This window comes from Rhinolophus sinicus, chromosome 14 (genome assembly GCF_057876585.1).
Source record: "Rhinolophus sinicus isolate RSI-liver-muscle chromosome 14, RSI-T2T, whole genome shotgun sequence".
In the NCBI taxonomy this organism is placed as follows: Eukaryota; Metazoa; Chordata; class Mammalia; order Chiroptera; family Rhinolophidae; genus Rhinolophus; species Rhinolophus sinicus.
In genome coordinates this window covers 108,015,652-108,030,794 of record NC_142514.1, presented here as the reverse complement: position 1 = coordinate 108,030,794, position 15,143 = coordinate 108,015,652, and the positions used below count along the sequence as shown (strand labels likewise).

At 52.7% G+C, this 15,143-nt stretch overlaps 1 protein-coding gene across 1 annotated transcript; it reads right to left on the bottom strand.

Moving 5' to 3' along the window:
• Window positions 1-303: 303 nt before the first annotated feature.
• LOC148755786 (putative POM121-like protein 1) lies at window positions 304-1,796 on the bottom strand. The gene is made up of 2 exons (XM_088789866.1): window positions 1,746-1,796; window positions 304-1,386 (listed from the first exon to the last, which is right to left on the bottom strand). Exons 1-2 carry the CDS (start codon window positions 1,794-1,796, stop codon window positions 643-645), a joined length of 795 nt encoding a protein of 264 aa, XP_088645992.1. The 3' UTR covers window positions 304-642.
• Between the last annotated feature and the right edge of the window lie 13,347 nt (window positions 1,797-15,143).

Sequence of the window (15,143 nt, the reverse complement as noted above, 5' to 3'; positions counted from 1 at the left end):
TACTCAGGGGACTTAAAGCTTCTATTCTGAGGGGACTTGAAACTTCTATGGTGTGGGCTGAAAACTGCTATTTTGAGGGGCCTTAAAACTTCTATAGTGAGGGGGCTTAAAAAGTTCTATAGTGAGGGGGCTTAAAAAGTTCTATAGTGAGGGGGCTTAAAAAGTTCTATAGTGAGGGGGCTTAAAACTTCTATACTAAGAGGGCTTTAAGCTTCTATACTAGGGGGCTGAAAACTTCTATGCTGAAAGGCCTTAAAACTTCTATAGTGAGGGGACTTAAAACTTCTATAGTGAGGGGACTTAAAACTTCTATACTGAGGGAACTTAAAACTTCTATTCTGAGGGGGTCTTAAAACTTCTAAATTGAGGGGACTGGAAAGTCATACAGTGAGGGGTTTAAAACTTGTATACTGAAGGGGCTTAAAACTTCCTTATTGAGGGGACTGGAAACTACTATAGTGAGGGGACTTAAAACTTCTATAGTTAGGGTGCTATCTCGTTTCAGGGCCTCTGGCTGGCAGAAGAGGGAGCCTGGTGGACTGTGCTTCCTGGGTGACAAAGATGCACAGAGGTAGCCCCTCCAGCAGAATCTGGGAGAGTCACTGGGCCTTAGCAGGCGTGCTTCCTCCTGTACTTCGCCACCTATGGATTCGTGCTGGGAGCTGCAAGGACAGCTGGTGCAGGACCGCTCCATACAGCACATATGGCACTGAGGTCTGGGATGGCCTCCGTCTCACCTCCCCGAAGTGCTCTGTGGATGCTCTGGAGTGCAGCTTGCTTCTCCGCATCTAGGTGTGCCGCTGTGACTCGGAAGCCCAGCTCAGGGGGTGTTGGCAGTCTCACAGGGTCCCCTCGCCTGCGCGGCAGAAGACAAGTCTTTCGTTTTCGAGGCCTGGAACCGTCACGTGTGGGTGAGCCGTCTGTCCGGGTTCGCCTCTGCCCCTTTGTTCCATCTGCCTCCTTTTCACGCTGGCACTTCTGGGAAAGGCCGGGAGCCGAGGAGGGAGAAGGACCCTCCTGGCTCACTTTTTTGGAGGATTTCTGGAATAGCCGAGCACGGGATGTGGCTGTGGCTGTACGTCTCTTCCTCTGCGCAGGCGGGAAACCTCGGGTGGAGCTGTATGAGCTCGTGATGGCATTTCTTCTGGGGCAGGAGATTAGCACGGAGGTCTGGGATTTCTTGTCGCCCTTGTCTTCTGAGACCTCCCTATGGGGGATTCTCTGCAGAAGCCCAGGCCTGGGAATGAGGCAAGAGACCGCCAGGGCCCTAAATGCAGACCGTGCTCGCCCACTGCCGTCGGGGTTCCTTCCCGTGTCTCCTGAGATCGTCGCCTGGAGGATTCTCCGCAGAGTCCCAGGCCTGGGCACGAAGACTGAGTGGCCTCCCTGGACCCCCAGGGGCCTGAAAGCAGACCGTGCTCGCCCAGTGCCGTCGGGGTTCCTTCCCGTGTCTCCTGAGATCATCGCCTGGAGGATTCTCCGCAGAGTCCCAGGCCTGGGCAAGAAGACTGAGTGGCCTCCCTGGACCCCCAGGGGCCTGAAAGCAGACCGTGCTCGCCCAGTGCCGTCGGGGTTCCTTCCCGTGTCTCCTGAGCTCGTCGCCTGGAGGATTCTCCGCAGAGTCCCAGGCCTGGGCACGAAGACTGAGTGGCCTCCCTGGACCCCCAGGGGCCTAAAAGCAGACCGTGCTCGCCCAGTGCCATCAGGGTTCCTTCCCTGATTGGCCACCGGAGACACTGAGCTACAGGCCATCTGTGCGTGCAGAGCCGACAGCACCGCTTCCCTCTGATGGCCATGCCTGCTGATTGAGATGAGGGACCCCAGAAAAGTGCGCAGCATTTGAGAGAGCATGGAACATCGCCGCCGAGATGCTGTGAGAAAGCACGAAGGCAAACTCCTCAGATACCTGCAGTTTGGCCTGCGAGAGAACGGAGGGGCACGGACCGCTGTGTGAGGATGGCGGGCCCAGTGAACGCGGTGGGCATGGCGAGCGCCGTGGTGCTGGCCCTCGGGTGCCCGGGGCGGGCGTGGGAGACAGATCCTGCCCTGATAACCGCCCATGGGTCACTTGGGTGAGGTCTGTCTTTGGCTCGACAGCAGGCTCCTAGCCAGCTCCTTCAGCTGTCAACAGGGCTGAAGGCGAAGTGCCCACCGTTGGGCCTGTTGCCGGGATGCAGTAGGGAACAATGGACGCGCGTGCCCGAGACCGCCAAAAGCGCGCGGGGGCGCGCCAGCGCGCGCACGCGCGCCAGCGGGGGTCGCCGGGCGGCGCGCGGCCGCGTGCAGGGAGAGTCAGGGGCAAGGGGCACGCAGAGGGGGCCTCAGCGGATGCGGGAGGACCTGGGGCAAGCAGAGGTGTGGATCTCCCGGCGGGCGCTCCCGGATCTGCTGAGGGGTGGAGGTGTTTGCTTCAGGGCCAGGAGCAGGAACGCCTTTTGACAGGCATCAGCCCTGTCTCCCCTGGGGGCCGCACAGCTGTGGGGAACTTAACTCCCAGCAGAAGGGAGACCCTGCTCCTCAGGGGTCACCCCGGGATAAACGTATCGTTGAAATAAAATGTTTCACTTTGGAAAAAGAAAAAAAAAGAAAAAAAAGAGGAAACTCCTTGTTATGACCCACTAAATTCATTTCATGACCAGCAGTAGGAAAAACACAGTGTTACTAAATGATACAAAAGTCATCTGAGTTGGAAAGAGAAAAGATGATCGTGGGCAATGCAAATGAATTGCCGGAACATAATACTGTAAAAATGACTTAAAGTTAAATCCTTGAATAGTAAAGGTTATGGTTCAAGTTTTTGTTAAAGTTAATCTTGTTAGATTCATAATGACTTTTAGAACGATGATATTGAGTAACCCAGATTATCCACAAAAATAAGATTAAAAAACACCCCAAAACGGCAGAGGGGGTTCAGTCCCACAGTGCTGATACAACTCCACTGGAGTCTATTGTACCGCTTACACACACCCGTGGTTACATTTCAGCACATAGAGAATTCCATCAAGGGTGTCAACGCAAGCTAAAAGCGTGTGTATCTAAGGGAATAAAATGTGCGTCCTATATCATTTGTGACACCTCCCTCCCCCCAAAGGAAGTGACAAGAGCTGAGTATCTTTATTTCGGAATAATGCCAAGACTACCTGCAGCTGGCAGAAGCTTCCAGATGTTCCGAAGGTGCTCCCTATCGGATCAGAGGAGACGCTATTCTGGGAAAGGTAACCAGTGGAGGATGAAGTGTACATTTGTAGATGAGCCGAATGGTCGTGTAGCAAAGGGCCAAATGACCACCTCGAGGAGTCGAAGCCCAGACAAGATTAAGATGCTTCTCTACCCCGTAATTCAAACTTAAGGAAAACTAAACTGATCTGGCCCCCAATGACTTCTTTCTTTACCCGAAGACAAAGGAAATATTGCAAGGAAGACATTTGGATGACATTCGGGACATCAAGGGTAATACGATGACAGCTCTGACGGCCATTCCAGGAAAGGAGGTCCGCGATCGCTTTGAAGGGTGGACTAGGCGCTTGTGTGGGCGCGTAGCTTCCCAAGGGGAGTACTTCGAAGGTGACCATCGTGATGCTCAGCAGTGAGGTACGTGGCACTTTTTCTAGGATGAGTTCTCGAACCTAATTGTCAGTCTGTTCATAGTTCACTTGATTATTGAGACAACCTTTTCAAGAGAGTGTTAAGTTTATATTGACTGGATATGGCTATATCTTCCTCTAGGTAACAAGAATACATGAAAGAAAAACTAGAACTGGGTCATTACCACCACCACCAGATAGGTGGGTGACAGAGAGGCTCACCCTTGGGAGAAGACATACCAATATAATCATATGTAGATAGCGGACTATGCATACAGATCTGAAAAGCACCTTGTGTTTTCCCCTCACAGCCGGCCTGGGACTACTGGTCCTCCGCTATGAGGGGAGGCTTCTTTGAAACCGGCTGTTTCTCTGCTGTCCACAGCAGATGCCACTGCAGTTGAACCGCCCACTACCACCTCCCACCCTGCCCCTAGCTCGGCCTTGGGAGGGTGGCGTTTTGCGGGACATTGCTAAAATCAGGCATTTCTTCTCCTCTCCAGGTGGATAGTTCTTCAGGGATTAATGGGAAGCTGGTAGTTCTTCGTTTAGTTGGGCAACAGATGGCACCAGAGACCATTAAATCTCCACCTTCCTCAACACCGCCAGTTTTTACCAATAGCATAAATCAGCCTGGGTCAGTCACGGAAGCCACACTCCTGCCAACACCCTCTAAATCCCTTGTTCCCTTTTCCTTCATGTATACTCCTTCCGTCCGCTGAACTCTCACCCTGGGCCAGTTACACCTTCCATGCTCCCTCTGCATGTTGAATATTGCTGGAGAAGTCGCCCGAACATGTCTTTCGGGAGCGACTGTGACCTCGTGATGAGATCACCGCCCGGTCCCGGACCAACGTAGTGTGTTCTCAGTCTTCCTTCAGAGTTATAAACATCACAAACCCTGTCCCCTGTAGTGAAGTGTTCCATATAAACAGGTGCGAAGGAGTGACTTCAAAACCTGAAGTTTTAGGATATGACTCTTTGTTTATTCCACCAGGGACCTCCCTGTCTACCTAGGGACATGCTAACTCTCCTGTATCAAGCCGCCCTCTGAAGATGAAACCCTAACTGCCGTTCGGGGATAGGGGCGACGACCGCTCTGGCTACTTCAGGCTGAGGAGGGACGACGTAGAGAGAGACCAGCAGCTAGGGCTTGTCCAGAGGTGTAGCTAAGGGTCCCCGGTAGATGAGCATATCCAGATGAAGAGTTTGTTGCTTTGGAGGCCATGTCGTCGCCAGCTCGTGAGTGGTCCACAGGCAGAGATACACCGTAGGCAGCAGCAAGAGACGATTCCTGTAATAATGAATAACAGAAACATAAGAAAGGCTTCTTTAAGTCCTGTTAAGCTAGGAAGCCGGGAAGGAAGGAAGGACAAATCTCAACCAAAGAATCTCGTTTTCAGTTTAATGTTGGAAACCTTGAATTAACTGTGAACTATCAGAGAGACTGAAACAGCATAACCCTTTAGACTTTGTATGTTTTTGATTGTGTTTGAGAAGTCGATAATGGGTGGCAGCTTTGTTTGAGAACTGTTATTCTGACCTGTCCTAACTTTTGTCTCATGGCATGGATAGCCTGTGAGGTGGCGTTTAGGGTTGTTGTTATTGAATAAGCCATTTGACCATCTAGCCTTTCGTATGTCCTTGTCTGTAAAAGAACGCTCATCAGTGAAGAACGTCCGATCTGGGTTGTCTAGGGGTATTTTTTTGTACGTCTGTTTTAGCCGTACAGGCTTGTATTAAAACTTATTGGCAGTTAATTCTTCCTCTGTCTCTGGGAGGAAGGTGGCAAGATTAAGGGTGGAGCAGGTCCGCGTTTGAATTACAGGACCTCTGAAGAAGGCCTGATGTTGTAGGAGGCAACTATCAGTGAGCCTGTGACGCTTATTAGCATTACAAAAGCCTTGAATGTGGTGTGGGGCAAGAAGGAAAACGGTTCAGTCTTGTCCCATTGGTGGCTTTGGGAACTAGGATGGCAGCTGTAGCTATGGCCTGGAGGCAAGCGGGTCAGCCGCGTGCTAAGAGGTCTAGTTGTTTACTTAAATAGTTTCCGAGTCTTTCTGAAGTTTAATCTTGTTTATTTTATATTTTCTTTAAGGTATAGACCAATGATAAGAAACAGGCTGAGCAAAGTGAGCCCAAATCTGGGGGCTGTCTTTATCTTTACAACCCCAAAGCAGTTTTCAGAGGAAAAAGGTCCCGCGTGAGCAGTTGAGACAGAATAAATGGCTTCTATATCAATTAGAAAATTAATAGGCTTACCACGTCAGGGTCACCCACAGATTCACCCCCTGTGACGAGAACAGCCTGGGAGCCACTGGGAACTTCAGGCCCAACAGTGATGACAGCCATTTTTGGGGAGGGAGCTGGTCCTTGCTCCCTTCAGAACGAGGCCTACTCTCTGGTGTAGTGCCCTGTAGTCTGTACAGGGGGCGCAGCTGTTTTGGAGGTTTAGGAATCCAGTGATCTGGGCTTGTATATCCGGAGTAGGCTCTTTTATCTGGAGCTTTCCCTCTGGGGCATTTGGGGTGTCCTGAGGTGGCTTCAGCCCTGGGTCGTCTATAACTGTGGCCAGAAGTCTGGCCTGTCTCTGGTCTCAGGCTCTGGTCTCACTGTTCCTTTATTCCTCGGTTTTCTGCCTTGGCTGTTAAAAAGACATTTAAACAGATTCCTGGCCTTTTCTAGGATCTGAGCCTCTTAATCGGGGATGTCAGAACAGCGGGTCAGAACCATTAGGTTTCCCTGCCAGTTAGGGAACAACATTAGGCTAAGGAAGTTTCCTTATATTGGCCTGTAGCTGACACTGAGGAAGGCACATGAACTTTAGCAGATGTATGATATAAAAATTTCCTTGACTGTTAGCAAAAGTTAGTTTTTTAGACTTAATTTTTGAGTAACCAAGGATCGGATTGGGAAAATATAAAACACAGAAAATTATTCTGGTGACGTGTATACTGACAACCAAAAGCAAGCAATTGGCACTTGCACTGGCAAACCCAGGAATCTATTTGGCAACCTTTAAAAGCATCGGTTTTAGTAATAAAATATATTTATCAACAGAGCTTAATGTCTCCTAACATTCGTGTGACAAGAAGTTAGAAAGAGATGAACTTACGATGTACCTAGTAATTAACACCTCGGTATTTTGGTATTTTGAAATAGCTAGATATTTAAGCCATTTTCTTGACAAATTCAGTGACAGGTATTGTGACTTTAGTATTTTGGGACTCCAATCTAAAGGCTGTTTCCCTTCTGATGAATCTCACTGTGGGTGGTCGTCGTAGTCCTAGGACTTAGAGCAGCGGAGTAAGGGCGCTGGCTGGAGAATTAGCCACTTGGCTTTCGAACGTGCCGCTTTTCTCCCTTCAGTGACCTCAGCCTCACACATTCCTGTTTATAGGTGGATCAGGAGATGGGTGTTTGTCGAAGGGTCCTCCTCAGGAGAGGAGGATCCCGCTGGAGTTCTCTTGGAAGAGTCTCTTGAGGAGGGGTCTCCCTAGGGAGAGTCTCCTTAGAAGGAGTCCCCCTAGAAGGCGTCCCCTTAGGAGGAGTCCCCTTAAAAAGGGACTCATTGGGGGAAGGGAGGCAAGAGATCACAGCCAAAAGAGCCGGCTCAACTTTACGTTTCTTACAGAGATTTGGGTTGTCCCTCAGGGCAAAAAAAGCCTGAACATATGGAACTTCTGACCATTTGCCCTCCTTTCTGCAAAACAGGTCTAGTGGCACGATAGTGTTATTATAATTAACACTTCCCTCAGAAGGCCAAGTCTTCCCATCTTCCAATGAGTATTTAGGCCAAACCTCTGAACAGAAGGAAATCACGCGCTGTTTCTTCAGAGTCTGAGGGTCAAATTTGTCCCAATATTTCAAGATGCAGTTCAGGGGGGTGTAGGCGCGTGAGGGCTGATGGCCCATCGGAAAGGGAGGAAGAAGAGAAAGGCGTCCCTTCGCAATTCGCAAGTCGTCTCCCACAATCTGCTCTGAGGCGTCCCCCAGACGCGTGGGCCACGGACACCACACCGCGCGACTGGTTCCGAGGCGCGCCAGGATTATTCGCGCTTACCTGGGCGGCCCGGCCCGGGCCTCCGGGTGGGCGCCTACCCTGAATGTTCGGCGTTGGCCTACAGGCCGATAAAAGGCTGTGGCCTATGATGGGACGCTTTAAAGTAGCGGGGTGTGTACCGCGACTCCGGGCATCACAGAAATTGATTGCACGATTAATATAACAGTAGCCTTCTGAATAAAGGTATTTAAGGGCGGAGTACATACTCAAGGCTTGGAGCTTGGGTACGTAGCCTGTGCGGAAAGGCAAGTGGGGACGTTTTGATTCCCAGTGGGTAAGAGAGTGCAAAAAAGAGAAAAAACGGAAGCCCCAAAAGGTTTCAGATCAAGTTTCCTCCTTAAGGTAAAGTGAGTCTGGAATATGTTGGTCCTCCTTGAAAACTTTGCCTGGAGTTGGCTGAGGTGGCCTGGCGGGTGGTGCTCCGGAGGAGTTGCGCTTTGGGGGCCTTTCCCCCTCTGGGCTGTGGTGGCCGCCCGGCTGGCTGAGCGGGGTGGGGGTGGGGTGGGGGAGTGGGGGCGGGGGGGTGGGGGTGGGTGGGGGAGGTGCGGAGCCAGGCAGCAGAGTTGCTGCCTGCAGTCCCCAGAGTACAGTGAGATCACGGAAGAGCAGGGGATGATTTGAGAGGAAATGTTAAATGCCAGTATATCTTATCCTGGGTGACAAGAGATGTCCTATAGAGGCGGAGGTTCACGTTCTTACCCTAAGATGTCTTGAGGTCGGCAGGGAGTGTTGAGAAGGTCCCGCAGGGAAGAGACCCTAGACCGGCGTCTCAAATGTTGAGGAGAGACAGCGACAGGATGAAAGAACAGCAGAGACAGAGGAGTCATCTTGCTGGCACCCTTACGGGCAGTCGGGCTGGGAGAGAAACGAAGGACCCTTTGGAAATTTTCCGTAGAGTGGCCACGGCCGAAATTCGCTCAGTTGTCCGCAAAGGCCCACCGTCCTGGCCACGCGCCAGTATTCAGTCTCCTCGTGGAAAGAGAAATGAGAAAGCGAGAGAGAAGGCAGTTAGACTGTGGCTGACATTCCTCCGGCTCAGTGCCCGAGGGGATCAACCAGAGCCCTCCAGGGAGACCTGCCCTCCTGCAAGACCTGCCCTCCGAGTCTTAAGAGTAGCCGCCGCGCTTTTCGCATTTAAATGGCTGACGGAGGACTACTGTTTGCATGAGAGAGTAAAGGAGACAAAAAAAAAAAAAAAAAAAAAAAAAGATGAAGGCCCACAGGGTGGGCAAGTAGAGAGGCACAGATAATATTTACCTCTCCTTCAATCCCGAGCGAGCCCCCAAATGATGTAGGTGATGTGGGGTCTGCCGGCAGTTTCTGGGTGTGGGCCGGGATCGTGTCTCCCGAAGCCGAAGAGTGGAAACGCGGACCAGGGAGAGGCAAAGAGTTTTTCAAAAGAGGATAATAGTTTCTTAGAGGCAGGAGAAGAGGTGGCAGCTCCCGAGCGGGAGGGGGTCCCGAATGGGGGGTGCCCCATGACTGAGGCAAAAGCTCTCGCTTTTCTACCTTCCCTTGCCTGCTTGGGGAAGGGGAGCTGTTTGAAGAAGGGAACTTGTTTGAATACGACGGGGAACTGGCGCCTTCTAATGAGATTCGTCTACCGGGTTTGTTCTGCTTGCCCATCCTAAAGGAATTAGCAAAGTAACCCACTCTTTGTCTATCAGATCTGCTCCATTTGTCAGGCCAAAAGGAATTTTATGATCAATCTCAAGGCCTCGTTACATTATGTCCTGGAGCGAAGGCGTGATTTCAAAACCTGAAGTTTTAGGATATGACTGTCTTTGTTTATTCCACCAGGGACCTCCCTGTCTGCCTAGGGACATGCTAACTCTCCTGTGTCACTGTTTGCCATAGGTTAAAAAAGAAACAAACAACAACAACTGATAGACTTTGTTTTCTAGAGAGGTTTTAGATTTAAAGGAAAATCAAGCAGAAAGTACAGAGTTCTCACATATTTCCCTTCCCCTTATCTCTCCAGCTCCCCCTGTTATTAACATCTTGTCTGGTGTGGTACATTTGTTACAATGGATGAACCAATGTCGACGCGTTATTACCTCAATTCCATAGTTTACCTTAGAGTTCACTCTTTTATTGTACAGTTCTATGGATTCTGACAAACGCGGAATGTCATTTATCCAGCACTGTCGTATCATACGGAATAATGTCACTGCCCTAAAAATACCGTATTCCACCTGTTGTGATCTCCCTCATTCCCTTAACCCCCGGAAACTACTAGTCTTTTCACTGTCTCTGTAGTTTTTCCTTTTTCGGAACGTCACGTAGTTAGAATCGTGGAACGCGTAGCCTTTTCAGACTGGCTTCTTTCACTTAGCAGTAGGCATTTAAGGTTTCTCCCTGCCTTTTAGTATCTTGGCAGCTAATGTCATCACCAAATAACGTTTTATTTTCTGGACGTACGGCACTTTGTTTATCCGTTCACCTATGGAAAGCTGTCTTGGTCGCTTTCAATTTTTGGCAATTATGTATAACACCGCCGTAAACATCTGTGTGCAGGTTTCAGCTGTGTCTGTCTATTCTGCCGTTAAACCTAGCCACCAAGTTCCTAAACTCATTGCGTTTTTCAGTTCTAGAATTGTGGTTTGGTTTTCTTTGATAGTTTCTAGTCGTCTGCTTCAGTTGTCAATTTGAGAGAATTTCCTTGAACACATTCAGAATAGTTAGAGTCTGATAACTCTATCTAGATCTCCTGTGGCTTTGTTTCTGTCATTGGTTGTTTATCTTGTTATTTTTTAAACCATGAGCTCTGGATCTTTTAACCACGTGCCGGTTAAAAATATAGAACCAGGGGCCCGCCCGCCCGGTGGCTCAGGCGGTTAGAGCTCCGTGCTCCTCACTCCGAAGGCTGCCGGTTCGATTCCCACATGGGCCAGTGGGCTCTCGACCACAAGGTTGCCAGTTCAATTCCTGGAGTCCCGCAAGGGATGGTGGGCAGCGCCCCCTGCAACTAAGATTGAACACGGCACCTTGAGCTGAGCTGCCTCCCGGATGGCTCAGTTGGTTGGAGCGCGTCCTCTCAACCACAAGGTTGCCGGTTTCGACTCCCGCAAGGGATGGTGGGCTGTGCCCCCCTGCAACTAGCCACGGCAACGGGACCTGGAGCTGAGCTGCGCCCTGCACAACTAAGACTTGAAAGGACAACAACTTGAAGCTGAATGGCACCCTCCACAACTAAAACTGAAAGGAGAACAACTTGTCTTGGAAAAAAGTCCTGGAAGTACACACTGTTCCCCAATACAATCTTTAAAAACAAAACAAAACAAAACAAAACAAAAAAATAAATCCCAAAGGAACCCTCAAGGAAAAGGTGGGGGAGGGGGGCCTCTCATCGTGGAGGCAGGAGTTCAGAGCTTGGATTAGAGACGGATTCAACTAAAATGGGAGAGGCGTTGATTTAAAAAAGTGTCTGCCCGGTCCCCCTGTCCAGGGGAGGGGAGATAGCAGAGGAGGGTGACGTACAGGATAGGGGGCAAAAGGAGGTAAAGTCTAGACCCTCTTAATCAGCCAGAGGACAAGGGAAAACGGCAGGGCGTCCCGCTGCCGGTTTCCTGCGGTCCCGCGGAGGGGAAGGGTGCAGACCGGGGCAGGCGTCCCTGCCGACGGCTGACCCAGGGGCCTGGCCCCGGGACACGGTCAGGCCTAGCGCTAGGTCTTGTATCCGGCGGCAAATCTGACCGAGTCGGACGGAGGATGAAAGAGGGAAGACTTACCTAAGTAAGGGTAGCAAAACGGGCTGAGGAAAGTTGGAGCCCGGGGGAGGGGGGGGGTGCGGTGCAGCGCGGAGGCGGGAAAGGGCAACAGGGAGGAGGGACGTGGATAGTAGGGGCAGTTTTCCGGTGGAGGCAAGCCAGGCCCCCCCCCACCCCCCAGGGCTCCCTGACTGGTAACAGGCTCTCCAGAGAGCTGTGGACGATGGCCCTGCGGGGGATGGCCCGGCATGCCTCCCTGTCAGCCTTGTTGTTACCGATGGCAACAAGGCCAGAGCCCCTTTGGTGGCCCCTGCAGTGCATAACGAAAGTGAGGGAGAGAAGCGCGGGGAGGAGAATCTTAAAAGGATGTCCCTCTGGCGGGTAGCTATGGGGTGAGAAAGTATCCCATCGACCCCACAATCGAGCCGAGGGAGGGAGAGAGCTTGCCGGAAAATTCAGGGAGTGCCGAGTAAGTGGCCCCCGTGTCTTGAAGGAAAGACATGGAGGGGCTGGAGGGCAATCTGACGTCCACTGGCCACCACGGCCTCCTAGGTGTGGCCAGGCTTAGCAGGAGGCCTTGGGTTAGGGCAAGAGCGGCTCCAGTGTCCCGGGAGGCCACATTTAAAGCAGGCACTTGGTAATTAGGCTGCGCAGAGGATTGGGGTCCCAGTTCTTTCCTTTGGGGCAGGCCCGGCCTAACTTACGGCCTGGGAAACTGCTGCGGCAACCATCTGGAAGGCCTGGGTATGGGCCTGTCTACTCTCCTCGTCTGGATTATTGAAGACCTTAAAGGCCGGTGCTAAAAGATCTGTTTGGGAGGGGGGGGTGAGGACCCTTCTCTAATTTCTGAAGCTTCCTGCGAATATCAGGGGCCCACCGGGAGACGAAATGCGTGGCTAAGGCAGCTCTGCCATGCGGAGAGTCAGCATGAATATTGGTGTAGGTTTGTAGGGCTTCTGAAAGGCGAGAGAGAATAAAACAGCTGGGTTCTCATGGCGGTCCTGGTAGATTTCCCTAACTTTTTCATAACTGACAGCTTTCTGAACGGCTGCCTTCGTGCCCCGAAGGAGACAATTAACCATATGGTCTCTCTTTAAGCGGTCCGGTCCGGATTGGGCTGTCTCCCTAGCTTTTGGAATGCTAGGATCCCTCTCATGGGTTAGTACACGTGGAAGGGACAATATAGATGTGAGGTATTCGAACTCTTTAGGAGAGCGGGAGGGACCAGAAGAAAAGAAGCCTAGCTTAGATTCAATGTGACTCAGGTCTGTCATCGAGAAAGGCACATGGACCCCAACAGGGCCTTCACCGCCGGCCACTTCCCTGAGAGGGATCTGGGTGGCTGGGGGTGCATAAGGTTGCCCGGATCAGGTTGAGGAGGGGAAGAAAGGTCCGGAGGAAGCTGGGCAGTGGTGGAGGAAGTATCGGAATGTGATGCGGGGGGGAGGGGGGGGAACAACGGGTTGAAACGGTGGGGGGGAGTTGAACTAGCTGAGGTCAGGGAGGAGAGGAACAACCAGAGGGGTCCGGAGCAGAGGGAGAAGAAGAGGGGACTTTCAACTTCTAGAGTGAGGGGGCTTAAACCTTCTATAGTGAGGGGGTGTCGGGACAGAGCCCCAGAGAGCAGTTTCCAGGCTCTCGGCCTCACGTGGAGGGGTGCTGGCTCGGGTAGTAGACGGCCGTCAGCTGTAACCGTTGAGCCATCGGCCGCTAATATAACTGCCGCGGCTGCGGAGGAGAGTCGAGGGAAGTTGAGGAGAGTCGAGGAGTCGGTGGGGTGGGTTGGCAGCAAAGCAGACAGCAGGTCGCACGTCGTCGTCGTGTGAACCCAGCCTCCAGTGAGACCGTAGTGGTACGACTCCCCTACCTGTGGCTCCGTGGGTGTTCCTTTTTGGCCTCACCACATCCTGCGTTCTTATGTGGGGAGCGGGAGCAGAGACCCCGCAGGCCGTCCCGCACGACAGATGGCGCAGCGAGCAGGGTGTGGTGTCGGCCGAAACTCTCCGGAATGTCCTGGAGCAGTTTATACGTATAAAAGCTCAGTTTCGTAAGCGGGGTACGGTGCCCCCAAAACCTACCGAAGGATGGTGGAGCGGTTTGTGCGTGTGAGAGCCCAGCTTCGGGAGGCCCATGAGGAGCGACAACGGGAACGGGAGGCACGCTCTGCCTGGGAGACTCAAGCCTCCAGCTGGCACACCACCCTCTTGGCCATGGACGGCGTTGCCTTCATTTTGGTGATCTGCTGCGGCCTTGGGCTCCGAGGGTTGCGGACATCCTCCGCGGAGGACTCCACCCACTCAGACACCTGGCACGGTGAGCAAGATTCCGACCAGGTAGGAATGGAGTCTGTCTCTGGGCAGGAGGACGTGTGGCCACCGCACAGTGTGTGGTGCCCGGTGGCCGCTGTTCTCAGGAGTTGGATCCACAAGGAGCGGTGGGAGGACATGGACGGCTCTCCGGCCAGCGGGGAGAGGGCCCTGCAGGCTCTGGCTGAGCGGTTGCCGGAGGAGGAGAGGGCTACACCTGGCCGCGTGGTCCGGATGTTCCTCACGGCCTTGAGTCTCAACACGGAAAACGCGCTTCATGAAATGGCCCAGGTGCCGGACCAGGTGTCCCGGTTGGAGGCACTGGAAGCTCGGGTCCGCCTGTTGGAAGAGGGGCCCCACAGTGGAGACTCTGAGCTAGAGGCGGAGGAAGCGAGTGGAGACAACGTGGTTCCCAAGCCCCAAGCCCGGCCAATCTTGAAGCAAAGGGTAAAACGTGAGCAACCTTTGGGCCCCGGGGGCGTTGCTGCCGGCAAGCCAGCTGTGACCCAGTGCACAGCCTACACCCCGTACACTCCCACTGAGTTGCAGGAGCTGGGGAGGCGGTACCGACAGCGCTCTGGAGAGCCAGTCTCGGCTTGGCTACTACGTTTATGGGATGAGGGAGCAGACAGCATTCTCTGCTCCCCAGGCGAGATGGAAAAGCTAGCCTTCGTGACAGTGCATCCGTCCCTGCGACAAAGGTTACAGCACTGCCATAGGTTGGCCCACGACCAGGGCAACCATTCTCTAATGGAGTGGCTGACTGCTGCGGTACGCACAGTATGGGGACAGGCTGGCGAGCTGCCAGACACTGTGAGTCAATGGCAGTCATATACGGAACTTACGCAGGTCATCCGTGAGATGGGTATGAGACATGCTAGTTTTCACCTTAACATGCAGGGGCCGGATGACGAGCTTTTAACAGCCAGCAGGAGAGATCTGGTTTTGGATACTGCACCTGCGAGTGCTTTGGGATCCTCGGTGGCTATTCTTACACCGTATGTGGGGCGACGGATCCATGAAGTTACAACTGCCATGGCCACCGTAGGGGATGTTGAAAGCCGGAGGCGAAGGAAGTTAAGACAGGAGGTCCGCGCAGTTGAGACCTGGAAGCCCAAACCAAAGGTAAAGGGGCGAGGTCGCGGGCCTCAGAGAGTAACGCGCGCACGGATGTGGCGTGATCTCGTGGCAGCAGGGGTCGATCGGAAGAAAATAGACCGACAACCCAATGCACTCCTGCTGGAACTTTGGAAACAACAATTCCGGAGAAGCCTAAGGGAGAAGTCTGGGAAAGCGCGACCCGACCCGTGTTCCTCCAGGACTTCATGCAGCCGCTTGAGGCCGACTCCTTTCAGCTTGATTAGGGGTGGGGCCAAGGTACCCGGTCAGAGGGGACGAGCAGGGACCGGAGGCCCCACGTGGAACTGTCCCTACATTGGTCCCCTTCTAATGTGCAGAGGGTTTTGGCCCTAGTTGACAC

Excerpts from the sequence above, each read along its gene's own strand:
- LOC148755786 (XM_088789866.1), bottom strand. The coding sequence starts at position 1,796 with ATGGCCATCAGAGGGAAGCGGTGCTGTCGGCTCTGCACGCACAGATGG. Across the intron at positions 1,387-1,745 it reads TCTGCACGCACAGATGGCCT|GGAGGCCACTCAGTCTTCGT; the intron begins GTAGCTCAGTGT and ends CTGGGGGTCCAG.